At 37.5% G+C, this 17,327-nt stretch overlaps 2 protein-coding genes across 33 annotated transcripts in view; both read right to left on the bottom strand.

Moving 5' to 3' along the window:
• LOC122301154 (mediator of RNA polymerase II transcription subunit 15a-like) overlaps positions 1-17,327 on the bottom strand; it is an 88,786-nt gene that overhangs the window by 26,056 nt on the left and 45,403 nt on the right. Inside the window, exons 8-11 of one of the 32 annotated variants that reach the window (XM_043112300.1) lie at positions 2,988-3,099; positions 2,702-2,822; positions 1,739-2,178; positions 862-1,621 (exon numbers count right to left, since the gene is read on the bottom strand). The exons of 28 other annotated variants lie outside the window; for them this stretch is intronic. In XM_043112300.1, the coding sequence (XP_042968234.1) occupies positions 862-1,621; positions 1,739-2,178; positions 2,702-2,822; positions 2,988-3,099 (1,433 nt within the window). Of the gene's footprint in view, positions 1-861; positions 2,179-2,701; positions 2,823-2,987; positions 3,100-4,831; positions 4,984-5,200; positions 5,836-17,327 lie in introns of those variants that run through there. 3 more of the 32 variants (XM_043112291.1, XM_043112310.1, XM_043112309.1) reach the window with 3 other exon arrangements.
• LOC122301157 (putative UPF0481 protein At3g02645) lies at positions 11,632-13,583 on the bottom strand. Its single transcript, XM_043112316.1, has one exon. It carries the CDS (start codon positions 13,572-13,574, stop codon positions 11,799-11,801), a length of 1,776 nt encoding a protein of 591 aa, XP_042968250.1. The 5' UTR covers positions 13,575-13,583; the 3' UTR covers positions 11,632-11,798.

Here is a 17,327-nt window from a genome sequence, read left to right on the forward strand (position 1 = left end):
AGTTTTGGCCACAGTACAATTTACAAAACTAGAGATTTGACCTCTCAATTTCACCTATATACCAAACTAAAGTGAGGAAACCAGGTTGGAACAAGCATGGATATGCATAATCGGCATTTCCCAACACAACCTAGATGGACCAAAACAAGCAAGCATCAAGGTAGTTGGAGGGTTGTGCTGTCAGAGAACTGAGGCACCCTTAATAAGTGTGGGCAAAGTTTATTTTCCAGAGTAGTTCCATTTTTTTTTTGTTTTTCAATAAACATCAGTTATACCAAAACCTCCAAAAAGGGGGGAACACACTCTAATAATCTAATTTGGCTTCCAGAATCTATGGAGCCATTAGGCCCAGATAAAATTTCAAAACAAGATGGTCATATATGGAGCCAGTGTATACACTAGAATCATAAAATTGATGGCCTGATGAGGATCAAATATATATGTGCCAATGTTAATCAATTGCTCAATATTGGAATGAATGTAGGGAAAAAGACAATGTCTGTTACACATACGTTTTTCATGGGAAAAGAATCCTCGGCTAATATTAATAATCTTCAAATGTACTAGAAAACAAGAAATTTTTTTTGATAAGTAAAACCGTTTTTTTTTTTACAAGTAAAACAGATTTACATATGAAAAAATAAAACAAATAGAAAGGCATTATCGACCACAATGCATCTTGAGAATGTACCCATGGTTCGAACTTGTACAGAAACAAAAGAGAACAGAGAGAGGAAGAAAGACTTGCAAAATCGAGGCTGATAGACTAGAAAGATGAATGAAGACAATCTAATAAAATGAAAGCACCATCAAAAGGGATTAAAGAACAACAAAAAAAAATGAAGAAATTCAATGGCTTACTCGACGATGTATCTGGAACAGCTCTTTCATATAACTGCTTCTGCTGATCAAGTGCATTCTGTGGTTGAAGTAAGGTACTCGATGGTTGACCTGATGCTTGAAGCCTTTGCTGCATATCCCTTTGTAATGAATTTGACTGCTGTTGCATACCCAACTGTTGTTGCAACTGTGAAGGTTGTGACTGAATCTGAGACATCAATTGTTGCTGTGGAGGCTGTGGTTGTGATTGCGATGGCTGTACTTGAGTTGCTAACAAACTAGATGTGCTTTGATGCGGTGGTTGCTGCACTGGAATTTTGGACTGTTGTAGCATGTGTACTGCGTGCTGAGTAGTTTGCATACTTGAGTTAACAGACTGAGCTCCAAGCAACTGCTGTTGTAATCCAGAAACATTACTTTGAGAGCCCAACTGTTGCTGATTCATACTAGAGAAGTTGTTTTTCTGAGCCATTAATTGTTGTTGGTGCTGTTGCTGCTGCATAGTCTGAAGATTATTCTCCTGGCCAAGCAGCCTCTGTTGCTGTTGCATGTCCCCAACCACACTCTGTTGTGCAATTAATTGGTTCTGTTGCATAATTGCAGCATTTGGCTGCTGTGGAGGCAATATTGACCGATGCTGCATTGGTGCTTGCTGTGGATGAATAACAGCTGCCTGTTGCGGCTGCTGCCTAAGAACTGAAGGCGGATGTTGCTGAAGCATGGAATGTGTCGCCTGTTGAATAGATGGCTGCTGATTCTGCTGAAGACCAGAGAGAGAAGGCTGCATGACAGATGATGTTTGCATGACCGATTGCTGAGGAGATTGCATCTGATTGGTTTGCAATAGATTTTGCTGTTGCTGAATGTGAGATTGCACAAGTGAATGTGGGATGTTTACCTGCTGGAACTTCTGCTTCAAGAAATGTTGTTGTAACTGCTGCTGGTACATATACTGCTGCGGATTCTGTGACTGTTGCTGTTGCTGCTGCTGCTGCTGGGAAACAACTTGTTGTCTTCCTTGCATTTGCCGCGGATTATTTGCAAACATGTTGGAGGGAATCCCCTGACCCATTGAATTTCCCACTGAGTTCTGTGAAGTTCCAGATATATTCTGCACATTGGTATTCTGGCCGACAGCATTTGGGATAGAAGTCTGGTTTATACTAGAGGCAGGAGTCAGCGCAGATGGTAAAGTTGGAGTGGCTTGAACTCCAGCAGACGAAACACTATTCTGAATGTTCTGCGATAGCAGTTGCTGTGATTGTGACGGATTAGCTGAAAGTGGGATAGGAAGTGGTTGCCCTTGATTGTGAAGTTGGGATTGCATACCAGACATCCCTATTCGATGTGAAAGGACAAAAACACAAAGTTATAGGAACAAGTGTGGAAGAAAAATGAAAGGAGAAAGAAAACAAGTAGTAGAGAATACACACAAGCAATTTCTAACCTAATGGACAAAGGCATTCAATAACTCATTTCTTTTTTATGAACTGTTTAAAATGAACAGAAGGAGATATCATTTATATCCATCATATTCAACAACTCATTTATTTCTTGTAACCTATTTAAAGGGTAAAATATTGAAAGATGAAACAATTCCATATAGTATCCAACTTCTCCAATACCACCATCAATAAAATGTTGGCAATGCTACATTTGAGATATTAAAAGGGACCATCTTCAGACCATTCAACAGGACTATACATCCATGTCCACAATGAGAAAGGCAAGTCAACATACCTAAATACAAAATACACATATACGCAGAGAAGGAAGGTATATATGTATATCAAACTAGAGAGACCAACTTGATGGACTTATATGTAACTAAATCATGCAAATGAATCTTTAATGGTTTTACCCGGATCTGGGGGCTTATTGCCATTGCCAGTAGAGTTGGGCGGCAAAGAATTGACTGGAGGATTCTGAGACTTTGTTTCCATTGTAAGCATCTTTAGAGATATTTTCCGTAGGTAGTCTCCCTGAAAAAAGCAATTACAAAAAAAAAAAAAAAAAAAAAAAATCGCACGGCACTGCTTAATGCAAATAGAAAAATATCTTCCGAGGTATTTTGTATTCTGCATGTGTAGATACTCTCTACATGTACATTAGTCATGAAATGAAGGGACCCAGCTTGATGGATGTACCTGACTTGTGGCAGCAGTAAAAATCTTTTCCTCAAACCTGATAGCTATTTTCCTGAGTTCCTGTAAACCTTCTTGACCAGAAACGGGTAGATGCCTCTTCAATGTATCCCTTCTACCAACATAAGGATATCCTTAATAAGTTACCAGCCATACAGGCACAAAGAAGCTATTAACAGAACAGAATTCCAAATTGGTAAACCATGATAGCACAAAAATGTCCAAGAGATGATATACATAATGTTCCAACCAATATTACGAAGAGCAGAGTGTCCCACTCAATAGTCACATGATAGTGGGATAGACTACCAAGTGTTCCTGAGAAGATTCTATTCCCAATAGCTTATTTGAAAGGTGTGTTAGAAGTCTTCGTTTCTAACTTATAATATTGTATTTGCCATTGTAATCCAACTCCTATAAACCAAAGCTAAGAAAATATATACCCATGTAAAAGAACACACGTAATGTCAGCCATAAATTCATTTCACAGTTGTAAAATGGTGATACATAAATCAAGCTTCACATATGCACACGCACTGTGAAGCATGTATATTTGTGCATTTATTTGAGCCCTGCGATTTATGACACTTCAAGTGTAACCTCACTTACGCCATCCATTGATGCCATCATATCATCCATAAAAAATTGATTGCCTTGGCTGTCTACCACATCAACAGGGTTGCAGTTAGGGTGTTATGGGTAGAATTTTCCTTTATTTGAACTACAATAGTGAAATCTACACTTTTTTTTTCATTTTAAACATCTTCCAATATTTGTAAATCAAACAACCTTGGTTCTGCATTTTGGGTTGTTTATTTGTTTCCAGTGATGTCCTTCACTTTTCTTTTAATTTGCAGTAATCTTTAAAACCAAAAATGGATCTTACTAAGTCACACAGTATTGAGATCGATGCATGAAGAGTAAGTAAAAAAGAAAATGAGAAACCAAGCATTAGAACCACCTCCAATTAGTTCGGGAGCTGAAGTTCTGTATATGTAACAACACATGCACGGTCTTATAGCCACTGGTGTGTGCACCACACCCTTCTCTTCTGATACCACAAACTAAGGAAGACATATAGTCAATCTAACAACAATTCCGATCATGGAAGTAACATTCCCAAGAGTGGTAACCATGAACTTAGGATACTCTGTTCCTTAAGCTGATTTTTGTCGTCATTTACGACACCTGAGAATAATTATTAACCATTGCCAGTTTTTTTTTTTTTTTGCGCGTTCTTCATTTGATTCGTAAGAAAAAAATGCCAACTTTAACAATAAATGAAAAAAAAAAAAACGGAACTTTCAAATCAAACACACCCGTCGAAAAAAAAAGAAGGAAAAAAAAAAGAGAGAGAATAGAAAAGATCAGCAATTTATTCATCTATTAAAAAAAAAAAAAAGGATAGAGATATACATTTTGCTGACAATTCTTTGCCGAGCTTCGGGCTGCAATTCGGTCCTCCAATCGCCGGCGTCCATGGTGGGTTCTCCTACTCCTCCTCCACCTCCTATCCCACCTACAGGGCCTTGGCCTGAGGTGGGCCTTCAATTATTGGTATCCATCAAAATTCTCTTAATAGTTTACAAGCAAATCGAACACCAACTTTTACAACGATTTAATCATGTTCATATTCAAATCGCTCAACTAGAAGAAGTTATAGAAATTGAACACCGAATTGGAGAGAGAGAGAGATGCGACGATGAAGCTTTGTGGGAGAAGCGGCTGATTGCAGGTCAGGAGGAGGTAAAGGTACACGAGGGAGGTAGGATGAGAGGAAGACGGACTAGGGCTGTGGTAAATTGGAACAGAAATATATTCGACTTGATCAAATAGTTATGTTACACTTATGTATCTATAATCTATTGGATTGCTTCGAAAGAGGTTTTCTTGACTCAAATTTCCCGTGGTTGGTATTTTCTTTTGGAGAAATTCTACTCGTCAGCCTACTGTTCATGCTGACACCGCACACCTTACGTGTGTTTCTTTTTTTCTTTACCTGCAGAAAGACGCCATTTAATGGTGGTGGTTACGGATGTCTAAAATTAAGTAGTCATTTTTATGAAAACGAAAAACAAAGTATGGCTCTGCTTTTGCACCATCATCATGGCCACAAACCCCTCGGAAAGTCTTGTACCAGAAAGAAAATTCTGAAAAAATCCGAGCGCCCAAAAACTTTAGAAAGAAACCCAATCCGAAGAGAAAATGGTGGAAACCTGGAAAATAGCAGCAGATGAAATTTCCTCCCGACGAGATTGAGAGACGCCAAAAATGGTGGAAATTGGAAGCTGTGGTCTTGATTTAATGAAGGAAAAAGCCCCAAACAAGTCAAAGAAAGCAGATGGGAAAAGGCGAGAAAAGAGAGATTTCACAGGGAAGAGTCCCAAACCTACTGTACGGCTTAGAATTTAAGCTCTGTTGGGTACTATAACAATTAGGATTGCTACCACTGTTGTTATCGGAATCGGATTCGAGATCAACGGAAAGGATCGCGTTCTTACCTTGGGAGATGATCTGGGCGGTTCCTTTCAGTACAGTGCTGCCGAACTCGTCAATGACTTGCCCGACCTTCTGCAAGGAGCCTTGAGATTTGGTGGGTTGTCAGCGAATACAGATTTGAAAAAATGCATGACGGATCTGATCGATCAATTGAGGTTTCTGTCTTCTGAGTACACACACACAGAGGTGGAGAGAGAAATTCTACACGTCAGGTTCACTCTAAAATGACTTGAGATGCCCTTGGCTATTAATTTTAGACATCCGTAACCACCACCATTTTCTTTAAATTATGCTCTTAAGAGCCTGCTTGGCTTGGGAGAAAGTGAAAGGCCGATGCTTTCTTCTACCTAGTGGCATTCCTCGTGTGACTCTTGCAATGATAACAATAATAATAATGAAATATATCGACGACATTAATGAATAAGATTGAACATGGCTTCTCAGAAAAGTAAAGAGGCATTCGAAAATCCGACCACTTTTTTTTTTATGAAAAATCCGACCACCCATGTCATTGTTTTTCGGGGGCATCTATCTGAGAATAAAGGATCAGAAACCAACAAAAACAAAAAAATAAGGGGAGGTCCTATCATGAGCAATCCCATCCTCTTATTTTATGTGAGCCATGTTCTCAGCTCACAGATCAGCCATTGAGGCTTGGGTAGGTTATATAAAGTCAAAAATTTTATTTTATTTTAATTTATTATTATTATATTTTAAAATCTTTATACAAAATATAATAATAATTTAATTTTTTCAATTCTTAATATAAAATTAATATTAAAAAATTATATTATAATAATATTTTATTAATTATTATTTAAAACATCTCATCTCATTTATGTAACCAAACAGGATTTCGATAAATCAAAACTCAAAAGGATTTAACTTTTTCCATGATTTATAGATATTCAAAATATAAGTTTGGAAATTTTTCTATGGTAATATTATATATAGTCTTATTTTATGTAAGTTTTATATATATTTTTTTTAAAATAAGATTTATTATTATAAAATTAATTTTTTCATATAAATTTTATATTTATTTTTTATTTTTAAAGAAAATCCGTAGAATTTACATAATTTTTTAGAACTGTAAATATTATTTTCTCATATTTTAATAGAAGTCCATGTTCTCTAGAACCATGAAAACAACTAATTAAGGGAATTGAACTTATCGGTGCGGTTGTAGAGTCTATCTTGGGATTTCTTCAATGATTTTTTCCATGGAAAGCATATTAATATGATATTAATTAGAATCCATGATTAATAACGATATCTATTCTTGGAAGAATCAGTTATTACTCGAGTGTTGGATTTCGGAGAATCCCACCCTTATGTCGTTGGATTTTCGACGTTCTAAAAAAAACACGTTTCTATTTTTTTACTATAAGTGTTATATATACAAATAAATTTTACAATAATCAATTTATAGATTGACGTAATTTTATATTTTAATTTTAATTTATAATAAAAATAATTTTATAATTTAAAATATTACCTTAAGTTATTTGTAAGTTTATTTATATATAATTTTTTTTTTAATAACTAAAGCATTTTTCTTACTTAACGCATTGATTTTCAAAATGCACCCTCGAATTGATGAACTAGAAAAGAAAAAAATTTAAATCATTCCATAATGAGAAAACGGCACTCGACCCTTTGTGAGATATGGTTATTATGGACGATGATATACTTATTATACACTTATCACTCATTTATTACTCTAGTATATTTAAAATTTTTATTTTTATTTTTATTTTCTTTTAAGTTTAAATTTTAACATCCTTAATCATTAAAAAATAAATAAATAAAAAGTAGTAAAATAGTGGTAGAAGGGTAGTAAGCCTATTATTATTCTATGAAAAATTCTACACACCTTATTATTATCTTATTTTCATCATATTATGTAATATGTGACATATTTATCACCATTAGATGATTATTTATTAGATGATTTTTTATCAATAGAAAACTTTTATTAACCATACTACCATCCTACATGCATCCCACTAAAGAAGATGTGGTACATTTACAACCATTGAATGATAATTTATTTCATGTTTATTTATCATTAAATAGTGATAAATGCACTACATCATATATAGTATGATGCAAGTAGAATGATGGTGTGGTGTATAGTATTACTCTCAAATGATAACAAATGTGTTACATCTTATATAGTGGGATAAAAGTAAGATAAAAATATGATGTATATCATTACTCTTATTCTATACCTATATATGCACTTCGAATAAAATTTGCAATGACAAAAAACTGTTACTTTTGCGGCAAACCTCTTTCACTTGAAGAGACATGAGTGAGTGCATGTACGTAGGGTCTATCCCGTATTAAAAAAAGAAAAACTCTACTTGCACCCTGGGTTGGGAACCCCCGTGTACCCATCCCTCAACATGTACAATAATAAAATGGTGCGTTGAAACACCTTATAGACGAAATACGAAACAAATACCCCCAGAGACGAAACAGCCCCAAAACGGTGAGAGAAAGCTAACTTAAGGGAAGGATCGAGACTTAGAGAAAGAGAGGGAGAGTTTTACCAAAAGAACTGCTTAGAAGGATGGAGATACCCTGTGATGGTGTCTCACATAGGCACGAATTTTGTATAGTGGGGGGAAAGGTTAGGTTTCGTGATATTGACTAACGGTGGAGAGAAAATGAGGATAGGTGGCAATTCGGGAGTCTTTCTCTAGGCAAAGAGCCAATGGTTAGAGTAGAAGTCGTCAGGGATAGAGATTGCAGGATGGAGGATACGCGGTGGCACAACACGACATGGAGCAGCTGAGAGGGTGGTGGAGTACTGGGCTTCCGTGGTGGTTGGTGGAGTGCTCTGTTTCAAAGTAGAAAAACAAAGTATGTTTCACTTGACTGCGGTGTAGAGTAATGGCGTGAAGGGGAGGCCTTAGGCGTTAATTGGTGGTTCTTGGTGGAGGGTGGTAACAGCAAGGAGGAGCTTGGGCAGTACTGGGTGGTCTTGTCTGGTTCTCCTCCAACGAAGGTTGACGTGTACGTGGGGATACTCATCGTTTGAGGACACAAAGGAGCTGGGTCGTGGGGGGGTGCAATGGCTTCATCGTTGGGTTGGTGAATAAGGGAGGAGCATGTGGTTGTGGTTGCTGGGCAGGGAGAATGGGACGGCATGGGGTAGTGCTCATCGTCGAGCTTGAAGACAGCACCAGTGAGGACTCACGGGTTTGGCCAAAAATCGTAGGAAGAACAAGAGAGAGGGTAAGTGGCGTCTACTGTGAGTTTGAAAGATAGTAAGAGAAAAAATAAATAAATTGCAATGTAGAGAGAAAAACCACTGGATCGTGGAAGAGAGGTTCTTGGGTGTAGGCAAAACTAAAAATCAAAATGAAAGTGTTGGTGAGAAATCGTATGGGGTGGAGGAGAAGTTTATAGGTTGCTAGCTGAGTACTATTTGAGAGAGTGATGGGAAATTGATGGGTTTCATTTCGTTTCCCTCTCATTTTATTTTTATTTATTTATTTAATATATTGCAAAGGCACTCAATTTTTCCAAAGGTACCTAATTGCGTGTACTTGTAGCAAAACTGTTAAAAAAATTCCAGCTTTCGAATAAAAATTCTTAAACAAAGTCAAAGATATCCATAAATGTTATGGATGGTGAAAGACTTACTATTCTCTTACTACATTTTTACTACTCTTTAGTCTATTTGAAATTTTTATTTTTTTATCATTTTATTTTAAATATTTTTTTAACATTCTTAATTTTTAAGAAAAAATTAAAAAAATATACAAGTTCATTAATAGTCACTTCCTTAATTATTAAGTAAAAATTTAAAATTTAAAAAATTAAAAAAAGTAATAAAATAGTATAGTAATAGAATAATAAGACTATCATTATTCAAATGTTACGACCTCAACCTCGCGGTCAGTCACAAACGATGTATTACATATGCTCCCCCCCCCCCCCCCCCCCCCCCCCCCCCACTCTCTCTCTCTCTCTCTCTCTCTCTCTCTCTCTCTCTGAGGATTCAAGAAAGAAAGCCCTTTGTGGATGCATGGCCGGAGAATCTTCCACAATTTTATATCTAATGCACTTCAAAATCCCGACCAATGCCAGCAATCTCTTTGCAAAAATTCAGGGTACGTTGGTCGGCAAAGAAGATCCTTCAAAACATGACCAACTTTGATGCCCATTCTCTACATTTTCTTCCTCCTCAACGATATCATAGTCCTATTGGTCTCACAAGCCAACGTTAAGTTCTCTTCATCTTATACTCTTCTTTGTATTGCCCAACGTTAAAAAAATAAAAGACAACTGTTACCGTTATATATAAAGAAATTTTATAAAAGTAAATATATAAATTGATATAATTTTATATGATACATTAGATCTATTTTACAATAAAAATAATTTTACAATCTAATGTATCATACAATCAAGTCATATTGATTTGTAAGTTTATTTTTATAAAATCTTTTTTATGGCTAAAACATTTCTAAAAAAAATATAATAGAAATTTCTTTTTTTTTTTTTTTTTTCAAAAAACAAAGAAGAAGGAGATAAAATTGTGTTAGATTCAACATGATGAACATGCTAGCTAACTAGCCCATATTCAACCATCCCATTTACCATAAAAAAATGCCAGTGATCATCAAAATAAATAATTTAGAATGCATTAATGATAGTACGTATATTAGAAGTTTTTTATATGCTTTTTACGGCGAATAGCCGAATACTAGCACCTTTAATTAGTTCTTGTTTTTTCATAATCATCATGCTGATCAAGGTTTTTTAAAACAATGTTCATGTATTAAGAGTTTGGCAAAGGAAGCTGGAGCACTGGCATGCATACAACCTCAGCTATGACCGAGCTTAGGGCAGGTTAGACAAGTGGAATGAGATATAAAATTTACATCTCATCTTATCTTATCATTATAATTTTTTAAAATTTTTACATAAAATATAATAAACAATTTAACTTTTTTAAATCTCAAAATAATAATAATATTAAAAAATAATATTTTTATCAAAAATAAAAAATTCTTATCTCACTATCTAAATCTATCTAGTCATTTGGAATATTTTACTCTCTTTAACATTCAGGAGAATTAACGCTTAATTTCGAGTTTTGCCTCCCTTCCCTGGCCTCTCTATGCCATTTACCCATTTTCCTTTTTAAGTCACTGCATGCTCTCCCTACCATTATTCTTAGTTGCTTTGCCATATAACAGTATATCTTAGGTTATTGATCTTGCAAGCGCGCAATAGCCAGCCATCATGAAGAAGTTACACAATGTTAGAACATTGGTAATGGGCTCAACAAAATTAAAATTTGGTCAATATTTAACTAGAAAGCAAAAAGAAGAACTGCAGTGGACTCAATAAAGTTACAGTAATTTTAGCTTTCATCAATTTTATTAGCCAAATCTGTTGAGTCCTATCTGCTTGCCAAATATTATTTGTGCATAAAAAATTCTCTCTCCCTCTTACTTTTTGATTCTTACCTACTGTATTTCCTATTTTTTGTTTATTAAACATATTTAATCATTTACGCAGCTTTTTACTTTAATTTGCATCTATATTATATTTGAAAAAAATGACTGTTAAAAAAATATATCAGTAGAAAAAATATGATCGTTATAAAAAGAGACGTTAGAAGATTTTATCAGTTAGAATAATATGAACGTTAAAAAATTAATGTGTAATTTATTTAATAATAAATAAATATCTGAATTATAATTAGAATTAAAATAAATAAAAATATCAAAATCAATATTTTAATATAATGATAATAAATTTGTTAAGTCTGTTATTAAGAATTGACTAGCTAAATTTATAGAAATAAATTTTCTAATTAAACTTTTACTAAACTTTACTTAGCCCGGTACTACTAGTGCTCTAAAGCTATGAAACATTCTCTTAATTGATCAGGTGTATGTATAAAGAAAAAGAGCGTTACATATTCATAATTAAAAAAATTAATAGCCAAAAATACATCATTTAAGAGAGAGAGAGAGAGAGAGAGAGAGAGAGAGGGTGCAAAAGAATTTGGGGGCCCGCATCATTACAATCGGGAACTACAAACTACCAATACAATCTTGTCGCCATGGCAATTTCATACTCCAGAAAAAATAAAAATAAAGCCAACTTTGCTTTTAAAAAATTGTATTTTCTTATCCTAGAAAGGTCACAGAAACTGATCTTTCATGTGAGAAATCTAAACCCAGAAAAGAAAAAAGAAAAAAATTGAAAAAACAGTAATCAATATCGATTCTTATGATGATGCTTGGAGTATACATGAGAGGCATAGATCGAGGTAATTAGCCACTATGTAGTGGTATTGATTGGAAGATTATTGCGAGTGCAGCTATAAACCGAGCAAAACGCTTGCAATATCATCAAGAGCAAGAGGAAAATTACAGCTAGCAATGCGAGAAACTGCCAAGAACCAACAACGTAAAGCTTGAAGGCATCGCCGACTTTAACACTCCATCTGCCACTGTGATGCTTGTTCACATCTTCAATCACCTTGTCTAAAAATGGTACTTTTGTTAACCTGATAGACTTGCTCATTCCATTCCATAGGTTTGTCACCTCTGCATCGCTCTTCAAACAATTAAGGAGGATCCCGCTTTCTCTAAGTGCTTTCACATCCTCCTCAGTGTCAATAATTCCATTCATTAATTCAGTGTATCGCGTAAAAACCAATGGCCCAGATGCATTCGAAGCTTCATATGCTACTAAGTTCCTCAAAACCACCTCCGTGTTGACATCTAAACTAATGGTGGGGAGGTAAAACGTGCCTGTCTTTGCGTCAAAAGCAATGGTAGAGATGCTGCCATTTGTGGGCAAGAAACGGATCCCAGATGTTGAAAGCTCAATCACAGATGGGATTGAGATTTCCTCTACTGATGGTGGTTTGCTAATGCTGTCGTTTGAGCTTGAAGCCTCGTCTTTTGGCTTGACTTCTTTATTCGAAAAGAAGTACTCCACAGGTTGTTTTATAATCTTGAATACAGGAAGGTTAGAGAGGATTGTCCAAGGCAATCTTAGGATGACTTTTACGGCTCTAGACTGCAGCACCATCTTGATAAGACGTATTGGGCCGCCATTTATTTTCGATAGTAGCTTCCAAATCCCATCGAGGGCTTGTTTCACGTAACTTGAATCTGTATGAGAGTTTTCCTTCCCTTCGATGCCTTTATCACGATCCCCAGCTTCGGTGATTTCGGATGGTTCCTTCACTTTGGGCACGATCATTTGGTACAGAAAGTCTAGCAGGTGTGAGCCCTGGGAGACCTGAATCTTTGGCAGATCTTCCATCCGCTTAAAAGGTGAAATTTCTTTGCAGAACCCCATTAGCATTGAAAACAACATATCATTGGAAGAATCCACGGATGATAACTGGAATTCCAAAATCTTCCTCAGCACTAACAAAGGAATCTGATTCTCAAGCATTACCACATCTCTAAGAATAACGTTATGCGCTGATTTCCTTCCTGCATAGTCCACCAAGTGTGACATGCTAGAGGAGACTCTTGTCAGCACCTTTCCTTCTTGGATGGCGTAAGTTTGAAGGAACTCAAGCAGGAATGAAGCGTCAATGGCCATCATCCACGCCAAAGTCTCTCCATTGAAATCCAAGTACTTGTGATAGCATGCTCGGATCCTCTGATCAAGTTGTGTAAGTTGGTCGACAAGATTTTGGTACTTGCGGCTTAGGAGCTGCTTTTGAATTCTTCTGGCTGCCGCTAGCTTATATCTCTGCATTTCATAGAGCTCCGGACGCCAATAATGGTAAGGACCGAGAGCAACTTGCTGTGGAATATAAGAATCTGGAGCGCTAGCCAAAAGAGCTTTGGGGACATTGAAAATGCATACGGGAACTTCAGCATCATCCTGATCAAGCTCTTCTTCGAGGGTTCGACGGATCTGAATAACCCATCGAAGCTCATCGAATTTGGAATCAGATTGTGAAGGCATGTTGGGTTTGGGAAAAAACATGTTTGTTTTTCTCGGAGAGATCGACGAAGGTTTTGGTACGGTGTGGGAGCAGTTTTTGATGCATTTAGTGAAGATGGGGGAGTTGGAGGAAGGATGCATATTTTTAAGTCGCATAAATCCACATGCATTAATATATTTTAATGAAACTGCTTTGTTATAAACAAATGAAATGCGTTTCTCACGCTTTATATTATTTTTACTTTTTCTCAACTTTATCGATGGGGATAGATTTATTAATGGAATCAACGTGCATTAATGCATTTCGAGTACATACTCGTTTGGACAGTAGGGTGTTGTGAGAACCTTCGTCATTATTTATTATTTTAACATTATTTTGTTACTATTTTTTATTATTATTTTTTCATTATTATTGATAGAATATCTGATACCACCTTATTACATAAATACAACTATGAATCAATAGAATTGGGCATCATTTTGTGACATTGTACCTAATCAAGATGGTGTGATCTGAACACGCGTTGTTGCAAGTCAAACTTGTTGAATCAACCCAAGTATGAAGGGCTGCACATGTGCACCGTTTCTTCCTTTGTTGTATTAGGCACCGTAATTCTGCAGCAAATGTGGACCAAGAGAGCTCTTGATCAAGCTGCACCGAAATACACCTCCCTCTTGGTCAAGAAACGTGGGAGCTTTGTCCCCCATAATTTCTCCTATAAAAGGAGATGAATTCTGAAGAGAAACCTATCCTCACTGCGGTGAGAGATCAAGGGCAGTGGGTGAGGAAAGGAAGAGGGACGTGAGAGAGAGAAATAGAATTTTGTAGATTTTCTGAAAATCTTGTACAAATTCTATAAAAGAGGCTCCAGTGGACGTAAGCAATTTGCTGAACCACTTTAAAATTGTTTTGTGTGATTTTCGGACAGGTTAGAGGCTCAACAAGTGGTATCAGAGCTCTGGTTCGATCTGTCCGAAAATTCAAGTTGCTCAAAATCAATTTTTGATCATACCACAATGTTCCTCTCATCAAGACGAATCCGTAGCCGCAAACGGCGTCGAAAACGGATGTCGGAGGTGCCCGTACGCGCCCCTGGAAGTCGGAGAGTGCGATGCACGCGCCTCAGTCGCACTGGAGGAAGAAGACGAAGTGGGATACACGCGCCACGCGCCCCCACGCGCGGCTGGAGGAAGAAGACGCGTGGAAGACACTGCCTCACGCGCCCCCACGCGCGGCAGATGATTAAGACGCACCTCAGACGCCCTACTGCGGCGCGTGTGTACACGCGCCAGAGAGATCTGGACCGTCCGATTTTCAGATCTTTGTTGGGCTAGATCTAAGCCATCCGGAGTCCGATTTCAACGATCAAATAGTGCTTTCCAACTATTTGGATCATTCCGGACTCATCCGTACGGTAGGAATGTCGAGATTCGCCATCAGTAATGTTGATCTGAACTGTCGATGTGTTGCAGATCATTTTGGGCTAGATCTACGCCGGTTGGAGTTCAATTGTGATGATCAAATAGTGTTGACAAACTATTTGGATCATTCCGAACTCATTTGTACGGTGGGAATGTGGAGATTCGCCATCGGTACTGTCGATCTGAACTGTCGATGTGTTGCAGATCATTTTGGGCTAGATCTACGCCGGTTGGAGTTCAATTGCGATGATCAAATAGTGGTGGCAAACAATTTGGATCATTCCGGACTCATCTGTACGGTGGGAATGTTGAGATTCGCCATCGGTACAGTCGATCTGAACTGTCGAGGTGTTGCAGATCATTTTGGGCTTGATCATAGCCAGTTGGAGTTCCATCGCGATGATCAAATAGTGGTGGCAAACTATTTGGATCATTCCGGACTCATCCGTACGGTGGGAATGTGGAGATTCGCCATCGGTACTGTCGATCTGAACTGTCGAGGTGTTGCAGATCATTTGTGGGCTTGATCGTAGCCAGTTGGAATTCCATCGCGATGATCAAATAGTGGTGGCAAACTATTTGGATCATTCCGGACTCATCGGTACGGTGGAAATGTTGAGATTCGCCATCGGTACATTTGATCTGAACCGTCCACGTGTTGCAGATCAGTTGTGGGCTTGATCGTAGCCAGTTGGAGTCATGATGGACTCATTGGTTTTGGGCTTAATTTAAGCCAGTTGGGATCGTGAAATTTGATGGAGCAAATTTCAGATCATTGGATAATGCTGATTAACTTGTTATATCAGCAGGTTTTGGCAGTCATACAACTCATGGAGCATATTGTTATTAAGAGGAGAACCGCATCGGATCTTGTTGTGGCTTTCTTTGAAAAGTCAGTTACAAATAACAAAGTGCAGATGAAGCTTTGATGTGGTAGTGTGGATACGTACAGTCTAAGGAGGTTCTGTCTAGGAGATTGGAAATTTTAAGTGTGTCCATTGTGACCCTCCAATCTTTCCTGGGAACTGACTTAGTGAGGTACTATTCATTTCTACGGTAAATTCATTAAAGCAATGTCAGGAAGTAAGGTTTCAAATCTTGTCAGATTTGAGGTGGAGAAACGGTTCAATTTCAGATAAGGCAGAAGGTACTATTGTTGCCCAATAGCATTTGGTGTTGTGGTCAAAAGGTTGGGAGGTCATGAGAATGGCTATGAGTAATTCTGCAAAGAAGTCAAAATTGAAGTTTCTCAATGTAAGAGATCTTATCCTGGATGAGGAAGTGCGCAGAAGAGATTCTGGCAAGATTTCGAGTTGTTGGTCCTGAATGTTGATTGTAAGGACAGAGGCAAGTCAAGATCTGACAACAGATGACTCGCTAGAAATTGTGGCAAGTCAGGCCACAAGAGACTGCTAAAATCAGGAGAAAATTGAGAATGATGCTGTGAATATGGTGACTGAAGAAATACATGGCGTTGCATTTCTTGCAGTGCACAATGCTGTTAAAGACAGCCTGAAGGCAGCAGTCATTCAGTAGTGTTTTCTCAAAGGCGTTGAAGGGCAAATCAATCCCTGAAGTCAACAGTGATACTAGCGACTGGTGAAACGGCTAGTACAAGGAGCAGTTTCGGCAAGTGGCTCCAAGTCAGTAAATGGAGATACTGGTATTGATGCTAATGTTGTGTCTCTCTCCATGAAAAAAGAGACATGTATATCCTCATGGCATGAGTTGCCATGATAGAGGATGTGTTAATGTTAGCAGATCCACAAGTTTACACACAGGCATTGGTTTGGCATTAATGCAGGGTGTGTGGTGGAAATTCATGTCGATAGCTGATGAACTTCCAGGAGAGCCAAACGTGAAAGTTACACCATAGTTTTCAGCAAGATTATTTTCGACATGGGCCGAAGTGAAATGCTTGGAATTAGTTTATTCTGAGTGGATATGCTTTTATGGTGAAGCATGATAGCGGGAGCTATGAAGATCTTCATTGAGGTGGAGCTTGGCTGTGGGACCAGTCAAAGTCACAAGGTGGAGATTGTTGCTCTTGTTGCCAATAGCATTTGGTGTTGGAAGGTCACGAAGGATTAATTGGTCTTGGCTCGGGTTAATTGTCGTGTGAATTAGAGAAAGTAAAAGGAACCCAGTTTTACTTTTCTAAAGAAATCTCCCTAGACCACGACATGAAGTACAGGTGTGAGAGATGGGAACAAAACGTCAGATGTTCCAGGGATATCTACACCTAAAGAATTGCCAAGACGATCAGACCTCCATGATGGTTACTACCTTAAAATGTATCCTGCTGAATGAAGGTAGTGAACTACGGTATGAAGAAAAATCTTGCAAGAAGGGAGATTATGTAAGTCGGAGACTGCACACAAGATGGACACATGCGACTAAAGATAGCAGCAGGATGAAGGGTCAGTCACCCAGATCAGAGATGAGACCTCAGCAACAGGTTCTCTGATATGT

Source organism: Carya illinoinensis, chromosome 2 (assembly GCF_018687715.1).
Source record: "Carya illinoinensis cultivar Pawnee chromosome 2, C.illinoinensisPawnee_v1, whole genome shotgun sequence".
In the NCBI taxonomy this organism is placed as follows: domain Eukaryota; kingdom Viridiplantae; phylum Streptophyta; class Magnoliopsida; order Fagales; family Juglandaceae; genus Carya; species Carya illinoinensis.

What these genes read in the sequence shown, in the direction of transcription:
- LOC122301157 (XM_043112316.1), bottom strand. Translation starts at nt 13,574, where the DNA reads ATGCATCCTTCCTCCAACTCCCCCATCTTCACTAAATGCATCAAAAAC.